The sequence below is a fragment of the Ceraceosorus guamensis genome (assembly GCF_003144195.1).
Source record: "Ceraceosorus guamensis strain MCA 4658 unplaced genomic scaffold IE81scaffold_59, whole genome shotgun sequence".
Classification (NCBI taxonomy): domain Eukaryota; kingdom Fungi; phylum Basidiomycota; class Exobasidiomycetes; order Ceraceosorales; family Ceraceosoraceae; genus Ceraceosorus; species Ceraceosorus guamensis.
The window spans coordinates 34281-48227 of NW_020290054.1; the positions used below are offsets into that span (position 1 = coordinate 34281).

Genomic DNA, 13947 nt, shown 5'->3' on the forward strand with positions numbered 1-13947 from the left:
CATCACAGGTCGGGGCTCACGTAGGCGCACAGCCTATTATATATGCGTCACGCGGAGCACGGAACTTCTTTTGGCGGCGAGCGTTCCGCTGCTGCGCGGAGGCCCTCTGATGCACACTTTACGCGTGATCCCGACGCGTGAGCGAGCCACTCTCCACAGCTTGGACGGATGCTCTTTCAGAAATCAATCCTTCAAACCAACACATCAACACCTCTGACACACCCCCTCCCTCTCTTTCTCTCTCTGGCTCTCTTTCCTCGCATCTTGGGGCTCGGAACGTTTCAGTAGAGCTCTTCGTTCACCGAGACAATACAATCCGACGCGGTGATTGCAACGCCTGGCGTTCTTCGTTGCCACCATGTCGAGCGCCGTTGCGGGAGCTGCCAACGAACATGTCGCAGATACCGACGACTTTGACTTTGGGGACGGAGACGATTTTGAGTTGGACGAGTCGGCGCTGCTTGCTATTGAGGCGGAAGCGAATTCCATGAGAGCCGCCGGACCCTCCAAGCCCAGAGCTCCACCCTCAGCGCCAGCCCTTCCTTGCACACCCAAGAGAGCAGCCACCTTGCCACGACGCTTGACTCAGACGTCTGGACGTGCATTACTTGCCTTCGAAACGCCCTTGGTTCCTCGCCGTGCCGCGTTCCTCGCCGACGATCACATGCAGCCGACACCACCGACTTCTTCGCCTCACTCCAACTTTGGCACGGGGAGCCAAAGCTCGTCAAGCAGGCGTCGGTCACAAAGTCCGCGAGAAGATTTGAGCATGGCGCCGCCAGCAAAGCCGCCAAGCAGTAGCATTCAAGAGGTCAGCTTCAACGCCGGTCCAGATCAGGCGAAAGGCAAAGAAAGAGCACAATTGGACTTTGACGACTTTGACGAAGACGGGGACGCGTCTCTATGGGATGATGCGCTACTACGGGGTGTGGATGCGATCGAGGCGAATCTGAAAGTGGGCGGAAGCGCGCAAGCAGTCAGTGATTGCGAGGCCCATATCGCTGCCCGATCTACGATGCGGCAGAGAGATCTGTTCGGACAAATCGTCGAAGATTTGCCTCCTCAATCGACCAATCGAGAATGGGACAAGGACGCGTACATGAGGGCAGCCGGCTTTGGTGGGTCTTCTGTGGGCGTGCTCTCTCAGACTGCGGGGCAGAGCTCCAGTGCGAGCAAGACGGGCCCGCGCGTCGCAAAGACCAAGCAATGGGATCGGACCGCGTACGCTAAGACGGGTCGACGCTACCGCAAAGATACAGAAGCGATGCGGCGCAAGAAGAATGGCCTACCAGTGCCCGAAGACGACGAGGAAGGCCAAGTGGACTGGGACAACGCAAGACCGTATGAACCTGCCAACGAGGCAAGAGACGTCATTCCGGAGCTGCAGCCTATGAAACTCCGCATCGATGAGGAAGCTGCAAAGGAGTGGATCTATCCTACTAATAAGGAGAAGCGAAGTTATCAATTCGACATCGTGCAGAAAGCTCTGTACAGCAACACACTGGTCGCATTGCCGACCGGTCTCGGCAAAACCTTCATCGCTGCCGTCGTAATCCTCAACTACTTCAATTGGTTCCCGGACGGCAAGATCATCTTCGTGGCTCCTACGCGACAGCTGGTAGCACAGCAGCAATATGCCTGCCACCGTATATGTGGTCTACCCTGGGAAACGGCCGTTGAGCTCACAGGAGCGACCAAAAGGGGCTTAAGAAACGATCAGTGGGAGACGAAGCGCATCTTCTACATGACACCGCAATGCTTCGAGAACGACCTTTGCTCGTCGGCCGTGGATGCACGCGATGTTTGTTGCGTAGTGGTCGATGAGGCCCATCGCGCCACAGGCAACTATGCTTATGGCAATGTCATAAGGTACTTGACTCAGAGGAACCCATATTTCAGAATTCTAGCCTTGACGGCCACGCCTGGCAACAAGAGCGAGAAGGTGCAAGAAGTGGTCGACAACCTGCACATCAGCCACATCGAAATCAGAACGGAGGAAGCCATTGACATTAGGACTTACATTCACAAGAAGGTGCGAGAACGGAGACCTCGTTTCCGTTGATAGCTGGCGACACTAACGAGCCCTTCTGTCTGCAGCACGAGCATCCCGTCCTCGTGCCAATGCGAGATGAAGCCTCGGAGGTCCAGGCGGCCTGGGCAAAGCTGATGATAGTGAGATGCACGTGCTCGCACGCCAATTGACGTGTCTCATGTATCGCTACTCAATTCCTTCTCTATCCGACAGCCTGTCGTCGATCCGCTCTTCAAGGCGCGCTTAATACACAGTGCAGACCCCGTGTCACTGCACCCCTTCGCTTTGATAAGCGCCGGCAGGAATCCCGGCAACAAGCCGATCTTCGCTAAGAATGGTTCTCTTCGCGGAAAACTTGGAACACTCCAGGCTATGGCCGCTGCCATGCAGCTGCTCAACGAGCACTCAATCACCATGTTCCGCACGCGCGTGCAAGACTTCGCCGCGAAGAAGCGACCGGGCATCAATCAAGACTCTGCCGAGTTCAAACGCTTCCGAATACAGCTCGACAGCCTCGATCAGACACCGGAAAACATGCTGCATCCGAAGATGATGTACTTGCGGGACGTCGTCAAGGCTCACTTTGTTGCAGAGCAAGAGCAGGGCCGCAGCAGCGACACTCGTGTCATGATCTTTTGCTCGTACCGAGAATGCGTGAAGGAGATCGTCGAGTTTCTGAACACGATCGACGATATCAAGGCTGTACAATTCATCGGCCAGTCGGCAGATCGCACAGGTGGCAGTGGCATGAATCAGAAAGCCCAGGAAAAGGTGAGTGCAGTCAGGCTTAGCATGAGTACGTGGAGGGCTGATCGCCGCGCTCAATCCGAACGAGAAGATCATTTTCCAATACCGGCAAGGCTACTACAATGTGCTAGTCGCCACTTCAATCGGCGAGGAAGGCCTCGACATTGGAGAAGTTGACCTGATCGTGTGCTACGAAGCTGTCAAAGATTCGGTCCGCATGGTGAGCAGATAGAGCGCAGAGCTCCCCAGTCCAGCCCTGCAACTCATTGCGCTTTGCTCTCAACAGTTGCAACGTGTCGGCCGCACGGGACGCAAGCGTGATGGCAAAATAGTCGTGCTCATGTCAGAGGGGCGTGAGGAGAAGCTTTGGGCCCAGTCCAAGGACAATTACAAATCCGTTCAGAAAGACATCACCAGAGGCCTTAACTTGGAGCTCTTCGGCGACGTTCCAAGATTGGTGCCTAAGCACATCAAGCCCACTGTCGTCATGCGTGATGTCGAACAACCCGACTTTATTCCTGGAGCGGTAGACCTCGCTCAGACTTCGAGCAACGCCATCAAGTCTGCTGCGAAGAACGGCAAGGATAAAGGCAAGAACAAACGCGTTGCCGAAGACATGCCTGAAGGTGCTTTGATGAACTTCATTGCAGCAAGCGAGTTGCGAAAGGATGGCAAGCTCAAGCGAAAAAGCTCTGGATCGGCGAAGACTATCCGACGCAAAAGCGGAGGTAAGAGAAGAGATACAAGTTCATCAGAAGAATCACCGCATGAGAGGATAGCAGCGGCCCCAGCTTTGGCTCTGTCCGACGACTCAGACGACGATCTTCTTGCTGGTGGCATCGACTTTCGGTCGGCTGCCACGGCCACAAAGAGGACGAATGGCCAAGGACCCAAAGGGATAATGACGGCTACTTCGCTACAGGGTTCAGCCAGTCACCCTAAAGGCCGCAGGCTCGGCGTTCGACGCCAGCCATCTAGCGCTGCATTGCTCTCTTCACCTCTTTGCAATTCTCTGGTCGCCAATGCAGCGGGACTGCCTGACGGCAACGACCAGCGTGCTTTTGCGCTCGCTTCTGGAGGCGAAACGCTGCACCACACGCGAGCCAAGCAAGATTGCTGCCCATCCAGTTCGCCAGCCCAAACCGGATGTGGTATTGGCAAGCCGCATCCTTTGGTGGCAGCGCTGTTGGAGCAGCATGTCGCTAGCAGAGATGACGAGAGTGCGCCCCAGGATGCGATAGAAGCTGCCGACGCGGCGATGCTCGTGGACGGCGGCACATCCGATGTGGAAGACAGCTTTGATGATCTTGAGCCGCTCCCGCTTTTGAGCACTCAGAATTCAGTGAGCGTTCTCGACGCACCTCCGTTGCCAGCAGCCCCAGCCATTAGAAGCGCGCCGAAATCGGCTTTCGACAGTGGCAAAGGGGCAACTACACGCACGCAAGGCGACTCGACAAAAAATGCCTTGCTGACTTCGGACGACACACCATTCAAACCTCAGGTGCGGCGTTTCCCGGCCCGGCCTAGTGCCCCTGGCTCGTCACCTCTCCAAATGCCGCCTCCCGCCGCAAGACCCAAGAAACGCCTTCGTCGGGGCGTGGTGGGGTGCGACTCTGATCAGCCTGATGCAGGAGATGGAATTGTTTGCAAGGATCGACCTTGTGGAGGGAGAGCGTCCTCCTCGAAGCCGGCTGCAGCGGACAGCCGTGCCGTTTGTCAGGCGAACGGGCCAAAGAAACACAAGAGGCAGAAGAAGCGCATCTCGAACTCGCCTACCAGCCGGATGCTCTTTCGCCGGTCCGCAGAGCGTGACACGGATGAAGAGATCCACCGTGAGCTTGACGAGAACGACGAGGGTCTGGACACCGAAGACGACGCGGACTCGAGCGACCGCGAGCATGTGGGTCACTTTCAGCCCACCCAGGCTCCTCGAGGCTACAATCAACAAGCAATGTACGCGCAATCGCTGCTGTGAGTCGATACGTCGCAAGGGTGCCCGTGATACGAAGCGATCAAGCTGACCTATGGAAGGCTTTCACTGGCGCAGGACGCAAGCCGCGCCAAAAATGGGCCTGGATCGCCCGCAGCGCAAAGCAGAGTTCTATGGTGGTCGCTACGGAGCGCTTGCCTCCGACGAGCACGAAGAGTCTCCGATCCGCGTAGCGCGAGGGTCGCACCGCCAGCGCCGAGAGATCGAGAGCACGCATGCTGAAGAGCCAAGTGATTCCGAGGACAATTACGAACTCGGCTCCTTCATCGTCTCGGATCATGAGCAAGTGAGTGCTAGACGCTGCAATTCGTTTGCAGCTCATGCGCTGACTGCTACCCAATCCAAAGATCGAGATGGCGAGCTCGAGCCAAAGACTTCCCCAGACTAGCTCCCAATGACGTTCCTCTTCACTTGCGCATCCACGTCCAATGACGGAGCGAGACCTCTTCCCTTTCAACTGCGTTCGCACTCTGCTCCTCCAGGTCAATGCAATGTCACCATCGCAGGCGCGTGCAGAATCGAGAGGTTTTCTTGTCTATTGAGACAAGCCTGATGTATATTGCTCAAAGCGCGTGGTGTGAAGCCATGAGACGCTCCATTGAAGCCACAGAGGTTGGCGTAGGCACAAGCTGTCTACAGTTAGTGGCCATTACCTCCCTTGAGAGCTGGAAGAGAAATCGGCAATGAGCGTCAGCAACATGCAACTGTGACGCGACACAGGCGCAAGAGGTCGCCGCGCGAGTCGACGCAACGTTCTCGGTGAGATGCTTCCAACGAGTGGCTGGGCGCCCCTCAGAATTGCCTGCACGCATGCGTCTCTGTTCCGAGCCCGGAGCTGCTTTCCTATGTCACAATGACCTCTGCGAATCGCAGCTGTCGACGGCTTGGCGTACTCCTTGCTGTAATCCAACGTCGCTTCGAAGCTGCGAGCCCAACATCGCTGACACAGAGGAAAGCATTTGGCCTTTGGATACCTGCTCGCCTGACAGCCGCCATTCTACCGCACCACCATACTCTGAGGCGTGACTATGACTATGCTCCAACAGCAGACCAAGCAGCGCGAGCTACACGCACCGTAAGGGTTCTTGGGGTCCTTCTTGGCCTCGGGAGTGGAGACTGCAGCATCCTGGAGGTAGTTGATGCCAGCGTAGACGATGACGCCAGCCGTCAGGAAAGGCCACAGAGGGCGAATGATGGGAGTTGGGTAGCTGCGAGGCAGGTGCGATCGGATCGAGTCAGTTCAGTTCCCTACACATGGAGCTTGCAAAGCGCCCGAAGCAAGCTATGCCGCATGGAGTTGTGCGAGGCTAATGCTGAAGCGAGACGAGAGACACTCACGCGCGGTAGCCGAACATTTTGGGCAGCTATGATATGTTGAAAATTGCGGTGTTGATGGTCTTTTGCGCGATTCCAATACAATGGAACTGCTGTGAATGTCAGGATGTGCGTCAGCGCAGTTGGAGGCGATGCCTCGCCTTGGCGGAGGTCGCGCTGTGTGGGAGTGAGTCAAGCCCACGACGCGATCGGACGTGCTGTGCGTCCGTGCTACTCGAGACCACGTGGCTGTAAGACCCAGATTACCATCACGTGATGCTCGGGCCTCGGCCACCGCTCAGGCAGGCCGTTGTTCTCCAAGGTTCAAGATTCATCAAGATTCAAGATTAGTGATCCATCTCACAGTTCACTGAACTTGCGGCACCAGACTCGAGCACAAAAAGACAGAACATGCGCCGGTTGTCAAGGTACTTGTACTTGTGAGTAACAGACATCGCAGACTGTTGAGAGAGAAGAGTGTCTCATCGAGCCCGCCCGGCGATTGACGTGATCGCGTGTACTCACCACACTGAAGACTCATGACTCCACACTGGACACTCATCAAATCAGTTCGTAGTTTCCTCGACGAGTCCTGAACTCGATCGAGGAGTTGCGCTTCTACGCTTCGACTGCTCATGGAACCAGCTCGAAGCTGTCCAATGACACCTGTGTTCGGTGCTTGTTGACTTGATGACCGCGAGCTCATCATCCATCTGAAGGCGCACAAGATTCACATTTGATGGCGATTTTCGTAAGCGTGTCGCGCAGCGGGCGATGCTCCTTAAATCGAGCAGCGGTTCGCAACGCATATTCCCGGGTCACGGTACCCGAGACCCGAATCCGACTATCGCAAAACACACTCATGGCTCCAGTTACACACATGCACATACATTAGGTGGGTGCTATTTTGATACCTGCTGAACTCTTGGACTGCCACCGGGTGAACGTACTTCTCTCAAGCTATGCTGGCGTGATCGCCGCGTTGTGTCAGACACATGCACTTTCGAAGGGAGCAATCGAGGCAAGGAGGGTCGGTCCCCCGAAATCGATGGGAGGACCCTGTGATCCGGTCCTATATACATACGCGTACAGGTTCAAGATTTGTGGGTCGTACGGCGGCTGCAGCAACGCCGGTGACGCAGACGCGTGACGCTTTATACTGTACCTGTACCAGTGCATATGTCCAGCAGGTTGAGATCTACGCGCGTCTGCTGGTGAGACACAAGCCACTCGGCGTTCACCGGAAGGGCAATTCAGACCGGGCCTCGCCGGCCGGAATGACGAACATACCGCTGCAGCCAACGTTGGCACCGCCGCTGTGGCCGTCTAACACCGGTCGCACTCATGACTCGCATACCAATCAAGCCTTCATACGCATCTGATGTAGCGACGTGCTCATCGAGTGTAATCACATCAGACCATCTAGCCTGCTCACGGACTCCTGCCCCACCCAATCGTGAAGGATTGATCAATCGAAAATGATCTGGGAACGGATGTATTCGGGCGGCCTTCCAGATCACCGCGCGCTTTGTACCGTCGCAAGAACGCTGCTGTATGCTGCTCGCTGCATTCACGGTTGGACCGGGAATCAGCAACACGATGACGGACGATCTTGCAGCTCGCAGCAATTAAGGAACGTGTCACCTGAGCACCCACGCACACACCACCATCGGCTGCGCATGCACCAGAGTTGGGAAACCGAAGAGGTTGCCGAAGAAGGCTTGCGTGCGCGTGCGCGTGCGCGTGCTTAGCCGTGGCAATGTGAATGTGATCGTGAATGGAGCCCAAGCACCAAGTCACGAGTGGCTTGACAACGGCCGAATCTGTGTGCGGTGGGACGAAAGCGTTTGAGGTGTGTGGGCTGGTTCCCTAGATTCGAGTCAGCGCACACGCCATGGCGAAGTGAATGATACCGCCGGTCTGGGCCCAAGCGCGCAGCCCGCTCGCGAGAGGTGTTGCTGGTGTGCATCTGTGCTGTCTAGGCATGGCGCATGAGCTTCGCGCTGCCAAGTCTGTAAGGCTGACGTGATTCAGGGGATTCACACTTTCGCTGCGCACAGCAAGGTCGAAATGCGAAGGTTTGCTCATGTATCAGCAGTCTGAGTCACGAGTTGCGCATCTCGGCGTTTGTCTGCATCTCAGCAAAGGTGGTAAACTCCGCCGCCGCGGCGATACTTTTGACTCGCGATTGACTCGCGATTTGCGACTATTGCTGGATGCATGGCTGATTTGATTAGGATTTAGGGGTCCCTTGCGCCACAGCTGCATTCACGATTGCATCAAGACAGGCATGCTGCAAACGCGGACGCGGACGCGAACGCAGCAGCAAGACGCGCTGATGCTGCTGCGCGTACGTGCGCACACAGCAGTTGATGGGTGCGTCCGTGAAAGATGCGGATTGAGACGTCGGCGCTTTGCGAGAAAGATTTCGATGCTGACGATGATGACGCGTCGAGAGGAATCACAATCTCGAATCACGAGCACAAGCACAATATCCCCAGCAGCAGCAGCCATGTGCACCATATATGCAAAGGCTCTTGATCTGGTGTCATGCGTTGATTTCGATCACCTCGGCACCAGCACGCTCACACCTTTTCGCCTTTCCTTCCCGCGGCCCCTGTCTAAACTACTTGATGCCTCGCGTGTTGCGCAACGGTCATAGACCGGAGTCGGCACAGCTGCGAGCCGAACCGCGAAAGCGTGCAAGGACAAGTCTTATCCGTCGCGATCTGGTGTGCGAACAGATTGCAAATCTTACTGCTCAGTCGCCGCGTGACTCGTGTGTTGGCGTGACGGACGTTTCAGGAACGGTCCTCTTCCCGATCATGCCGAAGGCTCGTGAACCGGTGCTGTGTATAGCGCTCCATCCTTGTCGACTTAGCGCGCGTCCGCACAAGGATTTCGCGCTTGTCCAGGACTGCTCACTCAGCACGCAGACGGTTGAAAGCTCGATTCTCATCTCATATAAAGTAGCTTGCTCCCTCAAAATTGCCACCACGATACGCCTCAATACATGCACGACCCACACCTCAGCATTCATTGCCAGCACTGCCAAAATCGGTCGGACTGATCTTCGTCGAGCATCACGGTCAAAGGCGAACACAGTGCCATCTCCCACTCCCATTTCAGACTATCAAGCTCATTGGTGGGGCAGCAGTAACCTACAACACTGCAGTCGGTCGTTGACCACAGCGTACCTCATTCTTCCGTCAAATACACCTTCTCGTACAGCATGACGCTCCTGGAAGTCATTCGCCACAAGAAGCCCTCAGCCTCAAACTCGAGACGCGACTCAGCCGGACACTCGTTGGCGTCACAGCGAGCTCTGCCGCCGCTGTCGCACTCTCAAGGAACCACGCCAGCCTCTTCGTCTCCCAACTCTCGTCGTTCATCTTACGACTGCGGCTGCGCTCAAGATTCGCCCATTCCAGGTGCCTACGTGGTACATTCCCCAACGTGCGACTCGCACCATCAGTCCGGCGTCGCCTCTCACGGGCCGGACTTTAGCAGGCTGAGAAAGTACAGAGGGCCAAACACCTCGGCAGGTGCTTGCGCTGTGTACCACAGCGAGCCGGTCGGTAGTCCTCGGACGTCGGAGGAGGTCAAGAACGCGTACCTCGCTAGCCAAGCTACCTCGGCCAACCGGAATCATCACCATGGTCACAGTCCTAACCTCGCCATGACTCCTCTACCGGAGCCGCACGGTGGGGCTAACAGAATTCAAGCCCAGGCGCACTGAACCCGTTTGCACGACGCAACCCCATCGGTTGGTGCCTCGCTTGGTCTACAATGATGCCAATCCAGCTCATTCTCTTCGGCACACTTCGTCTCGTCCTCGAAGCCCTACTTCCACCGTCGATCACTCGCCCAACAGACTCGGCACACCGGGACTATGCTTCGGATTAGAGGTTTTTCCTAGTCCATCGTGCCGCATCCTCCACTTGTGTGCTTCAGCCTGCTGTGCACACGATGACCTTACGCTCAATGATGCGTGAATGGAGTCGTCCAACCTGTCAACCAGGTGAATACTTTGCAGCTTACCCTCAGGTCAAGACATTCGTGTCAGCAACCTTAGAATACGCGTGCGATCGATCCTTTTTCCTTTTACTCTCGCTCTTGCCCTTTCTCTGGACACACCAACATACCCCTCAGTCACCTTTATGTACACCAGATAGATGAGATCTTATAGAGCACACGTCGCAATTGATCACCATTCTCAGTACACGTTTCGAGATCAACATTTCGATGTTTGGAAGGCCAATTGATTGGGTGTAGTTATCCGCATTCGTGAGCTACGTGTCTCCTCGCTGTGATCTAGCCATCTACGATACGATGACGCCTTCAGGGTCTTTGGCTGGCGCCTCAGGGGCAGCGCTGTTCTTGCCGAATCCGCCAGTCGAGCCAAACCCACCAGCGCCTCGCACGGTCGCATCCAAATCCTTGAGCGAGAAGAAGCAGACGTCATCAATCAGTCTAGGTTCCAAACGATGTTTGCTTTTGCTCGCACTCACGGCTACTTGCTCCACCTCTGGAGTGGCGATCCTCTCGATTACGAGTTGAGCTATTCTATCGCCCTCATTGACTAATCGTGTCCAGCAGATGATGCATGAGCGCACTCGCGCGTGCTTTTGTGCGAGGATCGACGCTCGATACGTCGAGAGAGCATTACTCACTCGTGAAGTCCTCTTCGCTTAGGTTGAAGAGCAAGACGCCCAAAAGACCTCTGTAGTCCGAATCGATCACTCCTGCTCCCACGTCTATACCATGCTTCGATGCTGTTTGAACATGCAACGACGATGCATCGGTCAGTCGTTGAGCACAGCGAAAGCAACGCGAAGCCCAGTCCAGTCTAGGAGCGTGACTGACTGACTGACTGACGAACAAACTCACCAAGACCGCTCCTGGGAGCCACTCTTCCATAACATCCCTCGGGAATGGCCAGTCGGATTCCAGTAGGCACGATGCCCCTTGCTCTAGCCTTCAAGACGGAGCCCTGAGAAGCGTAAAGGTCGTAGCCCGCTGCGAATGCTGAACCTCGAGTGGGCAGCTTGGCACCTGGATGAGCAGCATCCAGTTGGACCAGAAGCTTGGAAGTGCTCGGAGCGGTGGTAGTGGACATTTTCAGGACCTTGCTGGGGGGGAGAGAAGATGCTGCGAGTGGGGATGCGGGTCGGAGTGGCATGTGGTCCGTTTGTAGTTCTCGTTCGAGAGGTGCGCACCGTAATTGTTGCAGGGAAGCTCCGACTCCTGATTGATGCTTGGTGGACTCGCGGTGAGAAGAGCGCTCAAAGCATAGGATGGCTTGAGGCGCACACTCGTGACTCGCGACTCGTCAGGGCTTTCTCGTTGCGCCTTTGCTAAAAGTGTTCGAAACACACAACTCAAGGATTTGGCCATGAACTCATTACAAGTCGATCATCAGCAGTCGTGAGCGTGATTTATATGAATCGAGCGAATTTGTGTTCCTCTCTACGCGTCGCGTCGAGAAGCCCCGCGGTGACGCGCTTTCCACCGTCGTGCATGGCTGGGCTGGATCGAGTGATCCACTCGCACGAAAGCTAACAAGAAGGAACGAGGATCGAGCTAGACTAAGCTCGAGAGCTGCGCGCGCAATCATGCATAGAGGCTGATCCACGAGACAGTCAAAAGGGTCCCGATTGATGACCTACTTACCGCGGACAAAGGATGGCTCAGTGCACTTAGACTGCATTCTGATTGAGTCACTGATTGATTCGATTATATTCAAGAGCGCAAGAGATGCGACAGTCGGGCCTGCACGCTACACAGAGAAAGAAGCCTGGCTGCGGCTCACATCTAACTGACTGAGGGGACTCGACTGCTCTCCATCTTTGCAACAACCACATCGTCAGCTGCGCTAGCACGGCCCGATCAAGGAAAGCTTGATGGCTATCTCTACAAGTATCATTTCATCCTCGTCGTCAGTCCATCATACAGAGCTGGCCTCACACACGGCCGGGACGTAGAGCGCTAGAATGACATCCATCGCGGCACTTACGCCGACCAGGTCGCTGCTGTTGGGATCAACGAGCGCCTTGAGAGTCTCGAAGAGGACCAAGGCTGCTCGGCGGGAGGCAGCAGCAGCGGCTGCGGCTGCAGCTGCCATCAGGAAAGCGGCTGCCGCTGCGGCTGCAGCCAGCGAATCGAACAGCTCAAGCGCTCCAAGTGCGAGCACAACATCGATACCAACGATCGACAAGATAGTCGAGCCGACGTCTGATGATGGGTCCAGACGAATGAAAAGAGCAGCTGCCCACAACAAGGAGGTGGAGCTCGCGCTGCTGGCCCAAGATCAAGATTCCGCCTCGTCCTCTTCCTCTTCCTCTTCTACTTCACTCGACTCGCTTGCCCCAATTCCGAGCGAACGTCCCAACACTCCAAAACCCTTGAACGATCCAGAGCTGGGAAGCAACAAACACGTCAAAATGTGGGAGAGTGTACCTCTGAGGTTCCCGCCGCGGGATAGGTATCCGCCTTCAGCTCCCGACATCGCTTCCGACGATTTGCGTCTCAGTGCTATCGCGTTAGGTGTAGCTTCGTTAGGCGCTAGACCGACGTGGAGGCAAGGGTCACCTGCGGAAGCACTGGCGGCGGTGAATCAGGGTCTGGATAGCATGGTCAGAAAAGGAGACGCGGTGCACAAGCCTCCGAGCGACCAGGCGGAGCAAGATAAGAACACCAGAGATGAAGCTCTCAAGATCATCGATGCGGATGGTTATTGGAGCTCAGCGTCGGTGCATACACGATATGGTGACGAATCGCCGGATTGGATGTTTGAAGATTCCAAAGTGAGTGGCGAGGCGAGTGCCGAGCAAGACTTTTCGAGCGACCCTGCTATGCTACTAGATCTGCACCCGCGCGCTGATCCACTTTGTTGGATCCCTCGAATCCATCACAGCGGCTAGAGTGGCTCGGCGATGCAGTGGTGGGGCTCGTAGCTCGCCACACTATCATGACGCGCTATCCAGATCTCAGCGTCGCTGGAGCCACTCAGGCATGGGGTCACATCGTTTCCAACGACACCTTTGGGCATCTCTGGGATATCGCCGGTCTGGAGCCAATGCGGCTCAAAGTTGCGGAGCGCATCACATCGGAAGCTGTGCTGCAAGAGAAGCGCAGGCTGATTGATGCGATCGTGCATGGACATGTGGATAGGATGGAGCATGAGGATGAAGATGCGGCTAGAAAGATGGGATTGGACGACGGGAGGAGAACACGCTGGGAGGACACGCTCGACGAGAGGGCCCTAAGGAAGCATCCGGCTATGCAAGCAGAGGCTCTGAATGCCAAATTCAATCCAGTCCTGAGGCATATTGGAGACGGCAAGATGTCGCACGCAAGCAAAGCTGATCAGTGAGTGATTGCGATCTCGCACTCGCGCGATCACCATCCTCGGGCATCCAAAGGAACTCTTGACCTGACATCTTCCCGATGTCTTGGCCCTCGCTGCACCAGCTTCGAAGCTTTCGTCGGTGCGATGCTCGTCACGCGAGGCTTCGATGCTACCTCTGCGTATTTATCGCCACTGCTACTTCCGTGGGTAGAACGAATCTCTCTTTCGCCAGGTTTCCACGCTAGGTATCGGACGCCTGCGGCCATGGTTCGAGCCAAGCAAGCACAGAGGGCAGAGGCCAAGGCTTTAGCAGAGCGCGCCGCGAAGAGTGGCTTGCTGACCAAGGTCCTCAGACGCGCGTTCGGTCCCATGCTTCGATGGATCTTCCCAGAAGTCTCGACGATCCTGCAGAAAGGCCGGCCGAAGAGATAACAATGCATTTGCGTGGATTTGTGCAAGCAGCGTCAACAGTGTGGGGGAAAAGTGATGAAAGAGTGCGACACGAGCGCAAAA

General features: G+C 55.9%; 5 protein-coding genes across 5 annotated transcripts; 3 read left to right on the forward strand and 2 right to left on the reverse strand.

Moving 5' to 3' along the window:
- Positions 1-358: 358 nt before the first annotated feature.
- IE81DRAFT_348991 (P-loop containing nucleoside triphosphate hydrolase protein) lies at positions 359-5167 on the forward strand (the record flags this gene model as incomplete). The annotated part of the gene is made up of 7 exons (XM_025516329.1): positions 359-2032; positions 2098-2172; positions 2246-2803; positions 2871-2999; positions 3066-4750; positions 4827-5055; positions 5117-5167. The coding sequence occupies 7 exons, from the start codon at positions 359-361 to the stop codon at positions 5165-5167; spliced, it is 4401 nt and encodes a 1466-aa protein (XP_025367856.1).
- Positions 5168-5408: 241 nt separating this feature from the next.
- IE81DRAFT_348992 (ATP synthase subunit J, mitochondrial) lies at positions 5409-6124 on the reverse strand (the record flags this gene model as incomplete). The annotated part of the gene is made up of 3 exons (XM_025516330.1): positions 5409-5434; positions 5844-5977; positions 6108-6124. The coding sequence occupies 3 exons, from the start codon at positions 6122-6124 to the stop codon at positions 5409-5411; spliced, it is 177 nt and encodes a 58-aa protein (XP_025367857.1).
- Positions 6125-9315: 3191 nt separating this feature from the next.
- On the forward strand, positions 9316-9822 carry IE81DRAFT_348993 (hypothetical protein; the record flags this gene model as incomplete). Its single annotated transcript, XM_025516331.1, has 1 exon — positions 9316-9822. One exon carries the CDS (start codon positions 9316-9318, stop codon positions 9820-9822), a length of 507 nt encoding a protein of 168 aa, XP_025367858.1.
- A 428-nt stretch (positions 9823-10250) lies between these two features.
- On the reverse strand, positions 10251-11513 carry IE81DRAFT_325297 (dUTP diphosphatase). The gene is made up of 4 exons (XM_025514473.1): positions 10974-11513; positions 10757-10858; positions 10595-10665; positions 10251-10522 (listed from the first exon to the last, which is right to left on the reverse strand). The coding sequence occupies exons 1-4, from the start codon at positions 11263-11265 to the stop codon at positions 10406-10408; spliced, it is 582 nt and encodes a 193-aa protein (XP_025367859.1). The 5' UTR covers positions 11266-11513; the 3' UTR covers positions 10251-10405.
- A 780-nt stretch (positions 11514-12293) lies between these two features.
- Positions 12294-13928, forward strand: IE81DRAFT_205519 (hypothetical protein). Its single transcript, XM_025510924.1, has 4 exons — positions 12294-12669; positions 12704-12889; positions 13000-13454; positions 13557-13928. Exons 2-4 carry the CDS (start codon positions 12716-12718, stop codon positions 13864-13866), a joined length of 939 nt encoding a protein of 312 aa, XP_025367860.1. The 5' UTR covers positions 12294-12669; positions 12704-12715; the 3' UTR covers positions 13867-13928.
- The last annotated feature ends 19 nt before the right edge of the window (positions 13929-13947 follow it).